The sequence below is a fragment of the Elephas maximus genome, chromosome 24 (genome assembly GCF_024166365.1).
Source record: "Elephas maximus indicus isolate mEleMax1 chromosome 24, mEleMax1 primary haplotype, whole genome shotgun sequence".
In the NCBI taxonomy this organism is placed as follows: Eukaryota; Metazoa; Chordata; class Mammalia; order Proboscidea; family Elephantidae; genus Elephas; species Elephas maximus.
The window spans coordinates 48,823,761-48,844,408 of NC_064842.1; the positions used below are offsets into that span (position 1 = coordinate 48,823,761).

The following is a 20,648-nucleotide window of genomic DNA, read 5'->3' on the forward strand; positions in this document are numbered from 1 at the left end:
GAATATTTTTAATGAATTAAGTCACACAGTTCCTACTTTTAATATAAAAATGATTGAAAAACCGTGATAATATGAAAATAACACTGATGTCTCTTAAAATCAATATGTAAGTTTTTTGAAAGCCATCAAAGCTATTTGGAAAAATGCAATGTTTACTTGATCATCTTTTTTACCATTGTTTCTAATAAACTCATCTGTTTTAAATGAAGAGTAGGGAGCCTGTGGCCACGAATTATCTAAAATTTGATTTAATTTTATCACAGTTTTGTGTGTTTATGCCTAGGGCTGTCAAAATGCAGTATGACAATAACAAGTTTTTACCTCATTTCTCTACATCAGCAATAAGATAAAATACGTGAGTGGGTGCACGTGTATCTTTTTACCTGTTGCTTCATTTCCTAGCCTTGATAGAATTCCTGGATAGAATTTTGTGTTCTCTGATCCTAAAATAAAATAGGGTTCATAGAATACTGTTTTTTTTCTGTTAAAAGAAGACTTTTAAATTATAGTGATTCTTCTTTATTTGTGACAGGCAGTTGTATTTTTCTGTTTTGTGGGTCAATGCCCCGTGTTAGAAGAAAGGTTTCTTACCTCTGCTTTAAAGAGCTGAAGAACTAAGCTAGGTTATATTTTCATTTCTTGTTATCAATATACTACTTCCCTGAAGCAAGAAGGATCTTAATATCTAGAGCTCAATTTTTGATGGTTTGTAAACCATATTAGAAATCTCAGGAAAACACTCATCAACCAGGTAAAAAAAAAAAATTGGATCCTAGAGTATTTTGAAGTGAGTAACAGAACGAGAATTAACTTATTTTGAAGGTCTGCTGTGTACCAGGCTCTGTGTGAGGTGCTTCACATAACTTACTTCATTAATTGTCATAAAAATCTGAAGTGTATATAAGTATTTAACATCCTTGTTTTATAGATGAGCAAATTGAAACCCGAAGTAGTAAAATAATTTGCTTGCCTAAGGTTACAGAGGTAGTAAGAGAAAAGCTGTTTTTAAAATCATCTATACAAGTCCATTTTCTTTTACCATGCCGCCTCCATATTTTTGTAAGTTTTTTTCCTTCCACAATTAAGCGAATTAATTTCCTTCTTCCTCTTATTAATCTGCAGAGTAAATACCTAAAAATATTTTACCGTGAGTCTTTTACAATTTAGATGCAGATAGTAGAAGAGCTTCATGCTGCACGTGTGGGAAAAAGTGTGGATTTACCCGCGGTCCCACCTTCTGGAGAGTTGATGAGTATGGAAGTTGACTTGGTGGAAGCTGATGTACTTTCTTCTGCTGGTATACCTTATATGTTCATATTTATGATCTATGTTTGCTTAAGAATTAATGAGTTAGTTCCTTTTTTATAATATTTAGATGACAAATGTTAAAATGTGCTGTTTTAGCTATAGGAATCAGGTATAATATTTTGTCTTACCATCATTTGTTTTATATATCTACATATGAGACACTTGGTTATAATTTCTCTTTTCGCTGAGGGGCAGTAACTGGAGTTATGAGTTATCTTTTATTCTTTCTTATAATCATAACTTTTAACAATTTCAGCTGTGTAAACTACTGATCCAAAATAATGCAAATTGCTCAAAGGAATTATCTTCACGGATTTCTTTTGTTTATATAGTCAAATTTTCATTGTTCTTGCTGCTGGGAGAAGATAATGATAGAGCTTATCTAAAATTCATTTTACTGTTTTCAATTATATTTATAAAAATAGTAATCTTCCTTAATTCACATTGCATTTTTTAATTTACTAAGTTCTTCTATATCCATTAACTTACTTATCCTTACCAAAGCCCTATGAAGTAACAAAGTTGGCAGTATTTTGTGTTTTCTTTGTTTTATTCATATTTATCTTTTCAATTATATTTCACTCATGGTATGTTAAACTTATAATACCTAAGTATACAGGTACTGGTGGTTCAAGAAAAGGCTTAGAAACATAGTGCTGGGGCAAGTTAGCTTAGGATTTAAAATCCACCCGTAAGCAATTCGTAGTATTCTGCTGATGAGTAACTAAACAATGGTTACAGTTCTTCCTCTTAAGAATTGAAGTAAAAGCAATTTTCTTTTCATTGTTCAAAAGACTTTCTTCCTTAAAGAAAGCTGTAAAATGTTCTATAATATTTTAGTTAATATCTGTCTGTCATCAGTTATAGTAAAACCTCTGAAAGCTGGAACCTGTGTAAGGTGGAAATCGGACACACAAGAAAAACTCAAGTATTTTCTGCTAAAGAAAGTGATGGTAAAGATGTAAGACTGCACCCTGTCAGAGACAGAAAACTTGTGTGAGCTGGAAAAACAAGGCAGTCCCGTTGAGTTCTGGCTGTCACAGGTTTCACTGTAGCATGAAATGATGATCTAGTATTGAAATCATAACTTTGTTCTTTTTCTCCAGCAAATACTGCTTCAGACAAAAAGCTTCTAATTGTTATTGACACAAATATTCTGATGAATCATCTCAAATTTGTTAGAATTTTAAAGATGACAGAAATCCCAGGTATTTACAAAATATATTACTGCTTGTGATTTTCTTACTTGAGCTGATACTTTATATTGACAGTAATGTGGTATTCACATTTGGGTGTGCTGTTAAGCATATATATATTAAGCATCATCAGCTTAAGTAAAATAAGAGCCTCCACAGATTAACCTAGCAATCTAAACTAGCTCATCTTTGACCTTCAATAGTGTTTATTTTGATAATATTCTTTTGGCACTTATACCCTGTTCTGAATTTCCATTTATGTGTTATCTTTCCATTGACATTTGTGAATTTTTTAAAGGTAGGAACTGTGTGCTTTAAACTTTTCGATTTTCCTACAGCAGTTTGACTTAGTAGCTCAATAAATATTTCTTGACTTGTAAGAAATCTTTTTCATTTTTCAGGCTTTGACAGCCTTGTGTTGATAATTCCCTGGATTGTTGTGCAAGAACTAGATCGTATGAAAGCTGGAAAACTACTAAAACATGCTCAGCCTAAAGCTATACCTGCAGTTCATTTCATTAATGACAGTCTCAGAAATCAAGATAGAAAGCTATGGGGTCAGTCGATACAACTTGCATCTCAAAAACTTTGTAAGTATTGTTCTTTTAGGGTGCTTCCTGATCAATTTGACTTGTTCGGGTGCTAACTAATTAATGGAGGGGAATGTTGCAAAGCTATTTAAAAATTTGTAACCATTGGAATGTAAAATGGCAGGGCATGAGAATGGCTTGGGGGTATTCTCTTAGGTCTGGTTTGGGAGGTCTTGATTTTTATTTTCCTGCTTCTCCTAGATCTTTGTAGCCTGTGTCTCTACTTCACAGGCAGTGACTGTATAGTTCTATGTGTATTGTTTCTATATTAACAGTACTTTGGATTCATTTTTTTTTTATGCCACTGTTGACTGATTAGGCCAGTAAGTGATCTAGGTTTCTCTTCTATCACTTCATGCAGTTAATATGCTGTAGAGGCAGGTATTCTTCATTCTGTGGTTTGTCAGAATCTGTAATAGGAGATATCTTTTTAATAAAGGCCTATAGGTTTTCCCCTGATTTTATTATTATTTTTTTAATATTAGTTTAAGTCATTTTCCAATTACTCTAGGCCTAGAACCTAATTATGTTCTTTATGCTGTGTGTGTGTATACATAAAGTCATCGTTGAGTTGATTCTAACTCAAGGAGACCCCAGGCCTATCAGAGTAGAACCGTGTTTCTTAGAGTTTTCAATGGCTGTTTTTTCACCAGATTCCCAGATCTCTCTTCCGAGGTACCTCTGGGTGGACTTGAACCTCCAGCCTTTCGATTGGCAGCTGAATGTGTTAACTCTTTGTGCTAGCCAGGAACCCCATGCTTTATATAACTTACTGAGAAAAAAAATCTATGTATAAAGGAATATTGTCTCTGCTGAGTTAACATATGTTTAGAAGATTTTATTCTTTGAAAAAATCTGTTTCTTCCCAATTCAGAATTATATGTAGATTTACAGTGTTTTAAATATCATGGGTTTATGCTGTCCGCTGCACCCATACTTACCATAAAGTCTGGAAAAATTCATCTTAATATGAATCTAATCGTGGCATTAACCCTGAGAAGGATTTTGGCACTGTTGTTTAGTCTTTTAAATTATTGAAGAGAAAGGACCTCTATCATTCATTCATTCATTCCCCTAACAAATATTTATTAGCTTTTTTTTTTAGTATGTTCCAGGTCCTGGGTGGCACAAATGGTTTGCATTCGACTACTAACCTAAAGGTTGGTGGTTTAAATCCACCAGCAGCACTGCAGAAGAAAGGCCTGGTAATCTACTTCTGTAAAGCTTACAACCAAGAAAACCCTATAGAGCAGTTCTACTCTGTAACACATGGGGTCGCTTGGAGGCAGAATCGACTTGATGGGTGGCAGTGGATTTGGTTTTTTGATTTTTAGTATGTTCTAGATAGAATGCTAACGTATTTGGAGTAGGAACTTAGCGTGATATGTTTAAGAGCTTTTAAAGGAAAACCACAAATGAATATCACTTATTAGAATTAAGAAAATATTAGAATGTTTGGACACACTGTACTAAATTTAATACTTTAGATGATCTTTTTAAAAACATTTTAATTAGGAAAATTTTCAGATGCAGAGGTAGAATAATATAAGGAATTCTTGTGCATCTAACACTTGGTTTCAGTAATTATCAACATTTTGCCATTCTTGTTTATTCTATCATTTCCTTCCTCCTTTATCCTGAGCTCTTGGAGTAGTGTGAAGTAAGTCCCAGATATCATATGATTTTTATCCATAAATACTTTGGTATGTATATTAAACAGATAAGACTTTTGTTTTTTTCTTTAATTCATAACTCTGATAACTGTCCCTTGGCAAAAAAAGAAAGAGAAAATATATCTAAGTGCCGTATATATAAGTAATGTTCATCACAGCATCATTTATACAGCAAAAGATTTGAAACGACCTGAGTGTCTTACTTTGGGAAAGTGACTCACATGCTGCTGTAGCCATACGAGAGAATACTATATTTTGAAAGCTACTAATGACATGTAGTATTAAATAAAAACAAAAACAGGATTTACAATAATATGAAATACAAGTGCAAATTTGTTAAATTATGCATATATACTTACGAATGGCGAACATCGGCTATATTTAGCTTACAAGAGAGATTATATAATTTTAATTTTCTTTATATTTTCTGAACTTTTCAGATTCTTTGTAAATATTTTTATAATAAGGTAAAAACTATCAAGGGTAAAAGTAAAATCACCTACCCCTCTCTCTAGACATTTGTTCCATATTTTTATATTTTCTTCTATTATGTATTGATTGATTGATTGATTTACCAATTATTTGTACCAGATACTGTTCTGGGTTTTGGGGCTGTGAATGAGATGGACAGACCCTACTGTTGAGGAGCTTAAGTTCTATACATTTAAAATAAATGTTATTTAAATATGATTTGTATAGAATTTATTTTGGTGTTACATGTGAGTAAAGGGCTTTGCTGTTGAGGTGCCATTTAGGCTAAGTAATAAGTAATAAATAAGTATAATAGTACTTTTAAGTACTTACTATTACAATATATTGGGCCAAGTGCTTTCTGTACGTTCTCTCATTTAACCCTCAGCTAAGCAGCTTCTTCAAGGACATGTGCTTAATAAGTGAGAAGGCTGAGATTCAAACCCAGATTGATATATTTCCAGAATCTTTGTCAATTTTGTTCACTTTTCAGCAGTACTTGAGGAGGTGCTCAGAAACTTGCTGAATGACTATTTCATGAATATTCTTTCAGTTTTAGGCATAGCCTAGGAAAAATGATAGTACAGATAATCTTTAATTTGATACCTTTACAGCAGTGTACTGTTACCTTTACACCTTGTTTTGTATGTTGAATTGAGTTGTTTAAAGTTAACTAAAGATTTCGAGCTGCCCATTTCGCATTAAAAAAAAAAAATGTACCCAAACCCATTGCCATAGAGTCGATTCCGACTCATGGCAACCTTGTGGTACAGAGTAGAGCTGCCCCTAGGGTTTCCAAGGAGTGCCTGGTAAATTCGAACTGCCGACCTTTTCGTTAGCAGCTGTAACTCGTAACCATTATGCCACCAGGGTTTTGCTTTTGAATTGTGGTGTTGGTGAAGAATATTGATATACCACGGACTGCCAAAAGAATGAACAAATCTGTCTTGAAAGAAGTATAACCAGAATACTCCTTAGAAGCAAGGATGGCGAGACTCTGCCTCACAAACTTTGAACATATTATCCGGAGGGATCAGTCCCTGGAGAAGGACATCATGCTTGGTAAAGCAGAGCATCAGCAAAAAAGAGGAAGACTCTCAACGAGATGGATTGACACAGTGGGTGCAACAGTGGGCTCCAGCATAGCAATGATTGTGAGGATGGTGTGGGATGGGGCAGTGTTTTGTTCTGTTATACATAGGGTCACTGTGAGTCAGAACCAACTTGACAGCACCTAAAAACAACATTTTGCATTGTTAGTAGTATTTATTCTCTGAGGTGAAAGTAAGAAAATCAACTCCTGTGATAATATGTCTGTCTTGCTCACTAGTCATCTGATTAAGGCTCTTAGTCACATCTCCCTCAGGCTCATCTCTGCTATCAGTTGAGTTCTGATACTAGACTTTGGTACTAGAAACTCCTAAAGAGTTTGTGCCTCTCTAGCTGACTAGCACAGAGATCTGGTACAAAATAGCCTCTGAAAGCTGAGAGTAACAGAAAAATGTTTACCTGTGTCTTACTGATTATGCAAAGGCATTTGACCATGTGGATCATAACAAGTTTTGGATGACATTGTGAAGAATGGGAATTCTAGAACACATAATTGTGCTCATGAGGAACCTGTACATAGACCAAGAGGCAGTCATTCACAAAAAACAAGGGGACACCGTGTGGTTTAAAGTCAGGAAGGGTGTGCGTCAGGGTTGTTCACTCTGTATGCTGAGCAAATAATCCGAGAAGCTGGACTATATGAAGAGGAACATTGCATCAGGATTGGAGGAAGACTCATTAATAACCGGTGATATACAGATGACACATCCTTGCTTGCAGAAAGTGAAGAGGACTTGAAGCACTTACTGATGAAGATCAAAGACTACAGTCTTCTGTATGGATTATACCTCAACGTAAAGATATGGATGACACCTCAACATAAAGAAAACAAAAATCCTTACAACTGGACCAATAAGCAACATCGTGATAAATGGAGAAAATATTGAAGTTGTCAAGGATTTCATTTTACTTGGACCCACAATCAACACCCATGGAAGCAGCAGTCAAGAAATCAAATGGTATTGCACTGGGCAAATCTGCTGCAAAAGACCTCTTTAAGTGTTACAAAACAAAGATGTCACATTGAGGACTAAGGTGCGCCTGACCCAAGCCATGTTATTTTCAGTTGCCTTACCTTATATGCACGCAAACGCTGGGCAGTTAATGAGAGAGACGGAAGAAGATCTGACGCCTTTGAATTGTGTTGGCGAAGAATATTGAATATACCATGGACTTCCAGAAGAACGAACAAATCTGTCTTGGAAGAAGTACAGTCAGAATCCTCTTTAGAAGTGAGGATGGTGAGACTTTGGCCGTGTTATCAGGAGGGACCAGTTCCTGGAGAAAGACATCATGCTTGGTAAAGTAGAGGGCCAGTGAAAAAGAGGGAGACCCTCAATGAGATGGATTGACATGGAAGCTGCAATAATGGGCTTAGACATAGCAACAATTCTGAGGATGGCACAGGACTGAGCAGTGTTTCGTTCTGTTGTACGCAGGGTCGCTATGAGTCGTAACCAACTCAGTGGCACCTAACAACATAAATACTTACTGGTTGAATGAATGAGTTTTCCAGTTTGAATGATTAGAGGGCTGAGCTAAGTAATATGGGCTAAAAGTTGAGGAAAAAAAGATAGTACACTGGAAACAAGGTTGAGGTGCATTGCCTAATGTACCTTAAATTTCTCTGAACCCGTGCCTCAAAAATTCTTATCCAGAAGTAAATTTAGGATGTGATCCTGGAATCTGTATTATTAACAAATACCCTAAGTAGTTCCGACTCAGATAGTATAAGAATCTACGAGAAGCATTTTCATAGGCCCTATTTCTACACATTGCATTATTTTCACAAAAACTGGACTTTCACTGTGCTTTAAGGTGTGAAGAATACTCTAAGACGCTTTATCAGCCATTGATTAACGTTTGTTAGAAGTTACTTGTTACATTCTCTCCCTAGCGCCTGTACTGCCCTCTTGTCTTCTGTACATCTAAATTTTATTGCTTTAGAAGTTAAGGAAAAACAGGCAGAAGAAACTGGTTATGCTGATGGTAGAACAGTTCGCCCATTACTTTGCAGAGCTAATTTTAAGGATGATGTAACCATATAATTTACTTACAATCTCTAAGTCAGTGAATTGAGACTAGAATTTGTAGCTTTTGGGTTATTAATCTATAGATCACATTTTTTCTTTTGTTTATTAACAGGTATATACTGTTTCATTTTAGAATTAAACCTAGCACTTAATTAAATCCACAGCTCTATGCTATATCAATTCTGTGTCCTGAGTTTTCAAGACATTGTTTTGCTGTGTCTTATTTTCCTCTTTTTATTTAAGAAATTTCTTTCTTTCTTTCTAAGATGTTTTTGATTTGTAAATACAGTCCAGATTCTAGTTGGTATGGTTCTAAGATTCTAGTTGCTTATTAACAGTTACTTTTGCTAAATTTACAGATGGATTGAGTGATGAGAACAATGATGATCGAGTATTAAAATGCTGCCTTCAATACCAGGAATTATTCCCTTGTTCTCTTGTTATTCTGTGCACGTGAGTTTCATAAATCATTTCTTTTTTTTTTTTTTTTTTGGTAGTAGCAATTTGCTGCAGAGAATTTTTTAAAGTCTTGTTGTATCCACCATACCAGGGATCAGAGATGTGATTTCCTAAATCTGCTAGCGAGCATATTCAGTTGTGTCTGATAATCTTACTTTGTGTGAGCTAGAAGAATGAGGCCTGGATCTAAAATAGATGAAGCTAAAGCTTCAATTTAATTAGTATAATATTTAGAAAACTTTTGAAAAAGCAGGGGAGGTCAATTTGATATCCCAATAAAGTAGTTCAAAAATCAAAATCTGACAGAATTTTTGGTCATTTGGCAAGAAATTTATTTACTTATTCTTTTGGAGGGGGTGATAGTTTATGTTGCAGTTGTGTTTAGATGCTTGTTGTGAATTATACTGCCTGGGTTGCAGTCCTGGCTCTAGCATTTACCAGCTTTGTAACCTTGCTTATCCTAGTTTCTTCATGGGGAAAAAATAGGGAGAATAGTAATGCCTGTCTCATGAGGTTTTTATGAATATTAAATCAGATCATATGTAAAGACTTAGAATAGGGCCTGGTACATGGTAAGAGTGCAGTAAGACTTCCTTCTTCTCCCTTCCCTCCGTTACGCTGCTTATATTTTCAGAACTTAGTAATGCTAAGCACAATTTTATTTATCATGTTTGAGAGAAGGCTCTGAAGGGACGGAGAAGAGCAATTTCAATTTGCAATTTTAGCCTGAATTTTGTTCTCTGCAAAAATGGAGTTTTTAATCGTGCCTGAGTTCTGTATGTGTAACAGAGTGGTTATAGAACATGAACAGCCCTAAGATTTTTCAATATTATAGTTTTTGCTGTCTTAAAGGATGATGATATTCCTTTTGGTATTAAGGAAAATATTTAAATTTTTTTTTAAATCTAGAACATAATAGATCATCTTGGAGTTGGTTGAAAACGGAAATGGAATTAGTAATATCTGAGCAGTTTTGAATTTGAGATAAACTAAATTTGTGAGGTATTACATAATTTTTTTTTTTTTTAGTTGAGTTTTGAATGAAAATTAAATTTGCAGGACTTTTTCAATTCTTTATTTCTGCAGTCATTGTTTGGAGATTAACAGATGTAACATTTATTTATTCATTTATTTTAATATTGTGTGTTAGGTGAAAATTTACACAGCAAATTAGGCTCCCATTTAACAATATTTATACAAATTGTTCCTTGGCATTGTTTACAATTTTCACAATGTGTCAGCATTCTTATTATTTCCATCCTGTTTGTTTTGTTTCCATTGATTTAGGCTCCCTTCCCTTCCTTGCCTTCTCATGTTTGCTTTTGGGTAAATGTTGACCATTTGGTTTCATAGAGTTGATTGTTTAAGAGAGCATAGTACTCACGAGTGATACTGTTTAATTTTATAAGCCAATCTATTACTTGGCTGAAAGGTGACCTCCAGGAGTAGCTTCAGTGCCAAGTTCAAAGGGTATGTTAGAGCGATAGCCACAGGGGTTCGTGTAGTCTCTCTTGGTCCACTAGGTCTAGCCTTTTTTAGGAATTTGAATTTTGTTCTACATTTTTCTTCCATTCTATCCAAGACCTTCTTTTGTGCCCCTAACAGAATACTTGGTAGTGGTAGCTGGGCACCATAAGCTTCTCTGGTCTTAGGTTAGAAGAGGCTGTGGTTCATGTGAGTTTTTAGTCTTGTGGTAGATGTAACATTTCATAACAAAGACAAAATTTATAGTGAAACATTACTTTTAGTTTATCCATTGTCACATTCCATGTGAGCCAGTTTTTACCCCCCTTTAAATGGGAATAATCATACTTACGCTGCAAATTGTTGAGTGAGCACCTCCAGCATTGTATCTGTTTGTTGAAACATCTCAGTTGATATTCCATCAATTCCTGGAGCCTTGTTTTTCGCCAGTGCCTTCAGAGCAGCTTGGACTTCTTCCTTCAATACCATCAGTTCCTGATCATATGCCACCTTTTGAAATGGTTGAATATCGACTAATTCTTTTTGGTATAATGACTCTGTGTATTCCTTCCATCTTCTTTGAATGCTTCCTGCATCGTTTAATATTTTCCCCATGGAATCCTTCACTATTGCAACTCGATACTTGAATTTTTTCTTCAGTTCTTTCAGCTTGAGAAACGCAGAGTGTGTTCTTCCCTTTTGGTTTTCCATCTCCAGCTCTTTGCACATGTCGTTATAATACTTTACTTTGTCTTCTCGAGAGGCCCTTTGAAACCTTCTGTTCAGTTCTTTTACTTCATCAATTCTTCCTTTTGCTTTAGCTGCTTGACGAATGGAGATGTTTCAACAAACAGATGCAGCGCTGGAGGTGCTCACTCGTCTATGCCCAGAAATATGGAAGACAGCTTCCTGGCCAACTGACTGCCAGAGATCCATATTTATGCCTATTCCCAACAGAGGTGATCCAACCGAATGTGGAAATTATAGAACAGTATCATTAATACCACATGCAAGCAAAATTTTGCTGAAGATCATTCAAAAACGGCTGCAGCAATATATCGACAGGGAACTGCCAGAAATTCAGGCTGGTTTCAGAAGAGAACGTGGAACCAGGGATATCATTGCTGATGTCAGATGGATCCTGGCTGAAAGCACAGAATACCAGAAGGATGTTTACCTGTGTTTTATTGACTATGCAAAGGCATTCAAATGTGTGGATCATAACAAACTCCGGATAACACTGCGAAGAATGGGAATTCCAGAACACTTAATTGTGCTCATGAGGAACCTTTACATAGATCAAGAGGCAGTTGTTGGGACAGAACAAGGGGATACTGATTGGTTTAAAGTCAGGAAAGGTGTGCGTCAGGGTTGTATTCTTTCACCATACCTGTTCAATCTGTATGCTGAATAAATAATGCGAGAAGCTGGACTATATGAAGAAGAACAGGGCATCAGGATTGGAGGAAGACTTACTAACAACCTGCGTTATGCAGATGACACAATCTCGCTTACTGAAAGTGAAGAGGACTTGAAGCACTTACTAATGAAGATCAAAGACCACAGCCTTCAGTATGGATTACACCTCAACATAAAGAAAACAAAAATCCTCACAACTGGACCAATGAGCAACATCATGATAAACAGAGAAAAGATTGAAGTTGTCAAGGATTTCATTTTACTTGGATCCACAATCAACACCCATGGAAGGAGCAGTCAAGAAATCAAAAGATGTATTGCATTGGGCAAATCTGCTGCAAAGGACCTCTTTAAAGTGTTCAAGAGCAAAGATGTCACCCTGAAGACTGAGGTGTGCCTGACCCAAGCCATGGTATTTTCAATCACATTATATGCATGTGAAAGCTGGACAATGAATAAGGAAGACTGAAGAAGAGCTGACGCCTTTGAATTGTGTTGTTGGCAAAGAATATTGACTATAACATGGACTGTCAAAAGAACGAACAAATCTGTCTTGGAAGAAGTGCGGCCAGAATGCTCCTTAGAGGCAAAGATGGTGAGACTGCGTCTTAAATACTTTGGACGTGTTGTCAGGTGGGATCAGTCCCTGGAGAAGGACATCATGCTTGCCAGACTACAGGGTCAGCGGAAGAGAGGAAAACCCTCAACAAGGTGGATTGACACAGTGGCTGCAACAATGAGCTCAAGCATAACAACGAGAGTAAGGATGGCGCAGGACCGGGCAGTGCTTCGTTCTGTTGTCCATAGGGTTGCTATGAGTCAGAACCAACTCGATGGCACCTTACAACAACAACAACAACACTCTGTAAATTATACCTACTTATTGTATGGGTACATTTATATTACTTAAATTGAAGCTGATAATATCAATTGATAATGATAATAAGAAATTCTCTAATGCTATATACCATTTATTATTCTAAGGGCTTTACTTGTATTTACTATTGTTAAGTATGGGCCCTCTACCCCCAGTTTATATCTTTATATCTCTAGTCAGTATCTCTCTCCTGAGCTGGAGACTAGTACATTCAGCTACTCATATGACATTTTTACTCGAATGTTTCATAGATACCTGTATCCTACCATCTCCAAAAGTGAACTCTTGATTTTCCATTAAACTGAACTGTTCTCCATTTGAATAATAAGTGCCACCTTCTACCCATCTGCTAAAGCTGGAAACCTGGGAGTCTTTTTTTTTTGTTGTTGTTCTTTTTTTATTGTGCTTTAAATGAAAGTTTACAATTCAAGGCAGTTTCTCATACAAAAACTTATGTACACATTGTTATGTGACCTTAGCTGCTCTCCCTACGATGTGACAGCAAACTCCTCCTCTCCACCCTCTATGTCCATTCAACTGGCTTCTGTCCCCCTTTGCTTATTCATCTCGCCTCCGGACAGGATCTGGCCATATTGTCTCATGTGTCTACTTGAGCTAAGAAGCACACTCCTCACCAGTATCATTTTATGTCTCATAGTCCAGTCTAATCTTTGAAGAGTTGGCTTCAGGAATGGTTTTAATTCTGGGCTAACAGAGAGCCCGGGGGCCATGTCTTCTGGGGTCCCTCCAGTCTCAGTCAGAGCTTTAAGTCATCTTCTTACTAGAATTTGAGTTCTGCATCCCACTTTTCTCCTGCTCCCTCGAGGGTTCTCTGTTGTGTTCCGTTTCAGGGCAGTCATCTGTTGTAGCCGGGCACCATCTAGTTCTTCTGGTCTCAGGTTGATGTAGTCTCTGGTTTATGTGGCCCTTTCTGTCTCTTGGGCTCATAGTTTCCTTGTATTTTTGGTGTACTTCATTCTCCTTTGCTCCAGGTGGGATGAGACCAATTGATGCATCTTAGATGGCCGCTTGCTAGCTTTTAAGACCTAGGAGTCATTTTTCATACCTGACTTTCCCTTATAAACCATATCCAATAAATAAGCAAGTCCAGTTGATTCTATCTCCAAAACAGTTCGTATGCCCTTTTTTATTTTCCCTGTCACCATCCTATGTCAAACCACTTTCTCTTTTTTTGAACTTCTTCTCTAGAACAATATACTCTTTACTTCTACTCTTCTTCTTCTTCATTTATTCTTCAAAAAGCTAGACTGGTGATTTTTTATTTTTAATTTTGAAAACTTTTTATTATGGGAATTTCATTAATATTCAAAGTGAACCAAAAGCCCTAAGCACCAAGTTACAACAATTATCAAGATTCTGTCCCTATAATTTGGTTATTTTTATACAGTTCTGTGTATTTTGAAGAAAAATGTACATATATTGAAATGCACAAATCTTAATTGTATGGTGTTGACAAATGGATACACCTGTGTAGCCCACAGCCCTCTCAATGTATAGTACACTTCCCTTACCCCAGAAAGTACCCTTATGCCCTTTGTGTTTTTTCCTGGTTTCTTAAGGTAGAAGCTTAGATCATTGATTTGAGACTGCTGTATGTTTTTCTCTAGGCACTGCTTTACTTGCATCCTACAAATTTTGATATGTTGTATTTTGATTTTCATTCAATTCAATATGTTTTATAATTTCCCTTGTGACTTTCTCTTTGGTCCATGTGTTACTTAGATGTTTGTTGGTTTACTTCACTTATTTGCAAATTATCGAGATACCTTTCTCTTACTGATCTGTAGTTTAATTCCTTTATGGCCTGAGGACATATTTTATATGACTTCTTTTCTTTTAAATTTGTTAAAATTTTTTCTGTGGCCTAGAATATGATCTGTGTTGGTAAATGTCTCATGTGCACTTGAAAGGGATGTATGTTCTGCCATTTATTGATATTGATTCTATGATTATTGGCAGAGGAGTGCTGAAATCTCCAACCATAGTTGTGAATTTATTTCTCCTTTCAGCCCTGGCTGTTGTGTTTCATGTATTTTGAAGCTCTGTAGTGAGATACATACACATTTTGGATTGCTTAGGATTGTCTTCTTGGAAAAATGACGCATTTTCCTTATATAATGGCCCTCTTCGTCCCTGACAGTATTACTGGTTCTGAAGTCTCCTTTTATTAGGGTTACTATAGCTACTTCTTCTGGCTACTTCTTCTGGCTAGTATTTGTAAGGTAAATCTTCCTCCATCCTTTGACCTTTAACGTATTTATTTCTTTATATTTAAAGTAGGTTTCTTATAGATAGCATATATAGTTGGTTCTTTTTTTATCCAATCTGATAATTTCTGTCTTTTAATTGATGAGTTTAATTGGTTGGATTAAAATCAGCCATTTTTCTAATTGTTTTTTGTTTGTTCTATCTGTTCTTTTTTGGCTTTTTCTTTTTCTTGCATGATAGTGTATTTTTTTATGATATACTTTTATCTGGCTTTTATACCTTTTCTAAAAAATTTTACTTGATCAGAATTTACTTTTAAATAATACTTTCTATTTTTAGCAATTTTAATATGACATACCTAGGTGTTTTTATTTTTGAGGGGGTGCCGATAGGTAGGAGGAGGGTTATCCTGCTTGCTCTGGGTTTGCTCTTAGCTTCTTGAATCTATAGTTTGGTGTATGTTTTTAATTTTGGAAAATTCTCAGCGTTTATTTCTTCTGCTCCGTTCTCTCCTTTTGGGATATCAGAATTTTGTTGTTATAACCAGCCTCCGGGAGCCCTGGTGGCACAACAGTTAAGTGCTTGACTACTAACCAAAAGCTTAGTGGTTCAGACCCACCCATCTGCTCCACAGGAGAAAGATCTGGTGATCTGCTTCTGTAAAGATTACAGCCTGGAAAACCCTATGGGGTAGTTCTGCTCTCTTACATGGGTTCACTATGAGTCGAAACTGACTCAACAGCTCCTAACAGCAATAACAACAACACCCAGCCTCCAAGATAGCTCCCAATGAAACCTGTCTTCTGGTATTCATTTTCTTGTATAGTCTCCTCCCACATCAAAATTGTTGGTATGTCACTTCTGAGATGAGGTTATAAAAGGTCACAGCTGCCTTCTTGGGCCTTCCCTGTTTTCTCCTCTCTCAGGGATTACTTGCTCTGGGAAACAAGCTGCTATGTTTTGAGCAGCACTTTGGAGAGGGCCACACAGTAAAAAATTGAAGCCTTCAGCCAAGAGCCGGTAAGGGGCTGAGGCCTGCCAACAACCATGCGAGTGAGCCCCAACTGAGCCTTGAGATGGCCGCAGTCCTAGACAGTAGCTTGACTGCAATCTTGTGAGAGATCCTGAACCAGAACCACCTAGTTAAGTTGCTCCTACATTCCTCACTTTCAGGACTTGTGTGAGATAACAAATGATTGTTGTTTTAAGCTGGTAAGTTTCAGGGTCGTCTGTTACACAGCAATAGATAACTAGTACATGCACTTGTGTTACTCTGTTTAGTATTGTCTCACAGCTTTTGGATGTTCTTTTTTTTTTTTTAAAAGCTTTTTACTCTCTTTTTGTTTCAGTTAAGGCATCTTCTGATGATCTGTCTTCAAGTTCATTGATTCTTTCCTCGTCTGTGTTGAGTCTGCTGAGGAGCTCCTTGAAGGAATTCTTCGTCTTTGTGTGTTTTTTTTTTTTTTAATTTCTAGCACTTCTATTTGCTTCTTACAGTTTTAATCTCTCTACTGAAACCACACAACTGATTTTGCATGTCATCCATTAGAGCCTTTCACATAGTAATCAAAGTTACCTGATATTTCCTATCAAATAGCTTCAATGTCTGTGTCATATCTGAATTTGGCTCTGTTAATTGCTTCATCTCTTGCCAGTGTGTTTTTTTTCTTGTCTTTTATGGCCAGAATTTATATGCAGATTTTGGGACTCACTTGCTTTGTGGTTTTTCCCTTCCTTAATTTCTCCTTTAACCTTCTAGCTGCTCTGACTAGCCCTGGACATTGTCTTCTGACATCTCAAGCCACCAAGGCTGTGCCTTTCTATTGTCCTAAACTGTTGATGAATTGGGGAATGCTCCCAGGAAAAAGATACAAACTTGTAGCTCTCATCAGTGCAGTTTATGTGTCTTGAAGGTAATCTTCCCCTCCATGTTTTACCTACATTTTACGTTCTCTAGTGCCTTCAAATAGTTACTTTTTTCTTTTTATTTGTATTTTGTGAGTATCATCTGTGGGAATGTTAGTCTGATCAAGCTATTCTTCCATTAACAAAATTTAGAAGCCTGCTGGACTCCAAAATAATAATTCTATAAACAGAAATCTGATCATGCCACTTCATCTCATTCAGCACCTTAAATAGCTTCGCATTTGTTAACATCCTTGCCTTTCTCTATAACCTCATAAGTTGGTCTCATGCACTATGCTGTAATCAGACTGGCTTCTTTCAGCAAAACGAAAATTCATGCCATTTATCTTATGCTCAGTGAGGAAACTTTGTGATTGCCAGCCCTATGTAAATTGTTATTTCTCTTACCGTGGCTCTCTATGTTTGTTTTTCTTTGCTCATACTCTTCTATTCAAATCTAGCTCCCATATATTAGGTGTAACTTTGAACAAGTTAATTCTTTGTACTTCAGTTTTTCTATCTGTGAAATGGGAATAAAATCAGTACTACTCCTACCTCAGAAGTTTCGTGTGAGAATTAAATGGGTTAATGTACATGAAATGCTTAGAATAGCACCTGGTACCAGTTAAACCTCAGTACATGTTAACTGTTATTAGTCCCAAAAGCTCATATGATGTGACTGCACCATATGTTAATTCCTTTATTTTCTCTGTTTTTAAAGTTGTTACTCTTTTTAATGTATCTACTGAGACTCCCCAACTTCTGATTAGATCCCATGTGTTTTGTTGCCATGTGGTTTCTTATAAAAAATAAATTTTTTTTCCTCCTAACCCCAATCTTAGGGACGATAGAAATTTAAGAAACAAAGGCCTAATAAGTGGTGTGAAGTCACTCAGTAAAGAAGAATTGAGTACAGAGTTATTAAACTTATCTCTGAACACAGATGTGTGTCATCAGCCTTGTATTTCTAAGCAACAATTGAAAGCAGGTAGTATTCTTACTACAAATAAGTAGAAATTTATTTTATGCCCTAAGATTATTGGTAACATTTGAAATTAGCAGTAAAATTTCATCTTGTGTATTTAAAGTAATACGTTTGAAACATTTGCTGTCATGTAAATGGGATAAATAAATGAAAATTGCAATGATAATTAAAACACCATAATTAACATTATTGTCTTCTGTATATACTTTTACAAATTAGATTGAATTTTTGTGCATATTTTCACATACTTATGATCATTAGGAAACCCTGGTGGCATAGTGGTTAAGTGCTACAGCTGCTAACCAAGAGGTTGGCAGTTCAGATCCGCCAGGCGCTTCTCAGAAACTCTATGGGGCAGTTCTTCTCTGTCCTACAGGGTCACTATGAGTTGGAATCGACTCAGCGGCAGTGGGTTTTGGTTTGGTTATGATCACTATGTGCATGTACTTTCTACAATGCAGAATATAACTTTTAAATTAATGGTAACTACAGGAAATAGTCATTTGAGATGGAGATAATTTTTTAGTTTTGTATTTATAACCTTTTACTAACATAGTAAAGACTCAGATAGCAATAGAGAAACTTAGTGAACTCTAGTAATAGTTTTTTTTGTTTTTTTAAATAATAAATAAGAAAGGTAAAGGCAATAGTGTGGTTTCATCCCTTTTCTACTGAATACTGTGTTCTGATGGAATGTTATATAGAATCTGACATCATTTAAAAACATCCCACATTTTCTGTCTGTGGGGAAAATAATTATTGGAGCCTCTAATAGCCTATGTACTTTTTTGTGTTTGTTTGCAATTGCCTAAACATTTATATCTGCACAGATGCTAGTTAATGTTCCCTCTTCAGTGATGACATATCTTTTGCCATAATATTCAAAATGGCATTTAGAAGGAGTAACAGAATATTCTAGTTTATGGTTTTCCAAGGGTAACATGCCTTTAATTTGCCCATTATATTACTGTCATTTAAGTACATTGTTTGTGTTTATAGTGATAAGCCACTTAATACTGTGCATTTTGCCATAAAGAAATTGCAGTTGTTTTGCAGGTGTCAAAATAGTAATGTTGACGAAATTAAATCAATTAAAATAATAAAAGCTATTTTTTAAAGGGGAGAGTATAAACATGGTTAAGCCAGAGATTTTGGTCTTTCAAAACAATTTATAGATGTGTGGTGAGATTAGAAGAATATATTATTTTTGGAAGAAAATCCTTTTCAATCCATGGTTCTTGGTTCATAGTTTCTGTTGTAAATGGATCCAAAGTATTCTTGTAATTTTTCTTCTTTTTGAAAATAATAACATTAAAATTTAGTTAAAATATCACATGTATTTCTCTAACTTAATTTTAGTAAAAATATTTTCAGTTGTCTATAGAAAAGATAAAGCATTTGCTGAAGTAATACTGTATATTTACATTGCATCTAAAACAACTATTGTAGAGATATATGTTTCTTAGTACTGTTTTTTAAAAAAAGACTGGTTGTTTTATAGATAAGTCAAATACGAATTATGCGTATAAAATGTTTGCTATTTATGCCCACAGAGTAATTATATATGTAAAACATATACTATTAATGCCTTAAATAAAGCCTGTAACTGTTTGTTTTAAAGAAGCAACATCCTTGAAAGAGAGCTATGAAGAAGAGTCTGCAAATTCTGGACTATCCATTCTACTTGAAAACATCATGTCTGAGCTTGAAAAATCTCTTGGAACAGCTTTATCTTCCATATTAGAAACAGAAATGAAAATTGCTTTTGGAAACCTCTGGATGGAGGTGATTATTTTAGCTCTATTAGTTGACAGTTTCTTTTTTGTCACTGAAGATTTATTATCTTATTTTAAGAAATGCTACTTATATAAAATGCCATAGGCTTCATTGTAATAATCTCATATTAATTTATTTCTTGACGTTTTTGAAGATATTTCTTAAAGTTTAGGGCTATATTTTGTCATTCATTTCTTCATTCAGCAAATATTTATTGTGCATCTACTGTGTGCCAGATACTGTCCTTGTGGAGTTTATATACTAAGGAGGGTGGGGAAATATACAATAAACAAATAATGTATAAAGTGTGCAGATGGTAGTAAGTACTCTAGATAAAAATAAAGTAGGAAAACGGATTAGGGATCTCAAGTAGATAGTAGTCAGGGCAGGTTTACTGAGAGGGTAACTTGTGAGTAAAGACAAAGTGTGGTTGGAATGAGTGAAGAGGAGCAGAGTAAAAGATGCAGAGAGATAAAGGCCCAGATTGTATAAGGAGTCCTGGTGGTACAAAGATAGAACCTTGAAAATAGGGGCAGTTCTGCTCTGTCCTATAGGGCTGCTGTAGTTTGGAATGGAATCCAGTAGGTGACATCAGGTATTGTAAGGATTTTGATTTTTACTTTGAGTTTTGATATGGAAAGGCTGAGGAGTCACATGTTCTAATCTTCCTTTTGAAAGAATCATTCTAGCTCGTGTGTGAAAAACAGCCTGTCAGAAGGCAAAGACTGAAGCTAAAATACTGTTTAGACAGATGGGCAAAGCACAATTCAGGGGGGCAAATCCAGCCTACTGCATATTTTTGTAAATAAAACTTTATGGACACACAGCCACATTATTTATTGTCTGTGGCTGCTTTTGTGCTATGACAGAATTGAATTGTTGCAACAGAGACTGTGTGTGGCCCACAAAACATAAAATATTTACTGTCCGGCACTTTATAGAAAGAGTTTGTCGACCCCTGGTTTAGAAGGCTATTGCAATAAACTGGGTAAAAGATGATAATTGCTCCAGTGGAGAATGATGGTTGCTTCATGAACCAGGATAGTAGTGGCAAGAGGTAGTCAGAGTCTAGGTATACTCTGGAGTCAGGACTGCCACATTTTGCTGATGAATCTTACATGGGAAGTGAAAAAAAATATAGTTGAGAATAATT

At 35.8% G+C, this 20,648-nt stretch overlaps 1 protein-coding gene across 13 annotated transcripts in view; it reads left to right on the plus strand.

The window, feature by feature from the left end:
* Window positions 1–20,648, plus strand: part of SWT1 (SWT1 RNA endoribonuclease homolog) — a 120,694-nt gene that overhangs the window by 28,297 nt on the left and 71,749 nt on the right. For 12 of the 13 annotated variants that reach the window (XR_007515285.1, XR_007515284.1, XR_007515286.1 and 9 more), the window contains 6 exons: window positions 1,168–1,297; window positions 2,415–2,516; window positions 2,906–3,094; window positions 8,741–8,834; window positions 17,577–17,722; window positions 19,341–19,504. Coding sequence is in view for 10 of the 13 variants with exons in the window: in XM_049868335.1 (XP_049724292.1) it covers window positions 1,168–1,297; window positions 2,415–2,516; window positions 2,906–3,094; window positions 8,741–8,834; window positions 17,577–17,722; window positions 19,341–19,504 (825 nt within the window). In the remaining 3 variants the exon portion in view is untranslated. The remainder of the gene's footprint in view (window positions 1–1,167; window positions 1,298–2,414; window positions 2,517–2,905; window positions 3,095–8,740; window positions 8,835–17,576; window positions 17,723–19,340; window positions 19,505–20,648) is intronic. The other variant, XM_049868338.1, reaches the window with a different exon arrangement.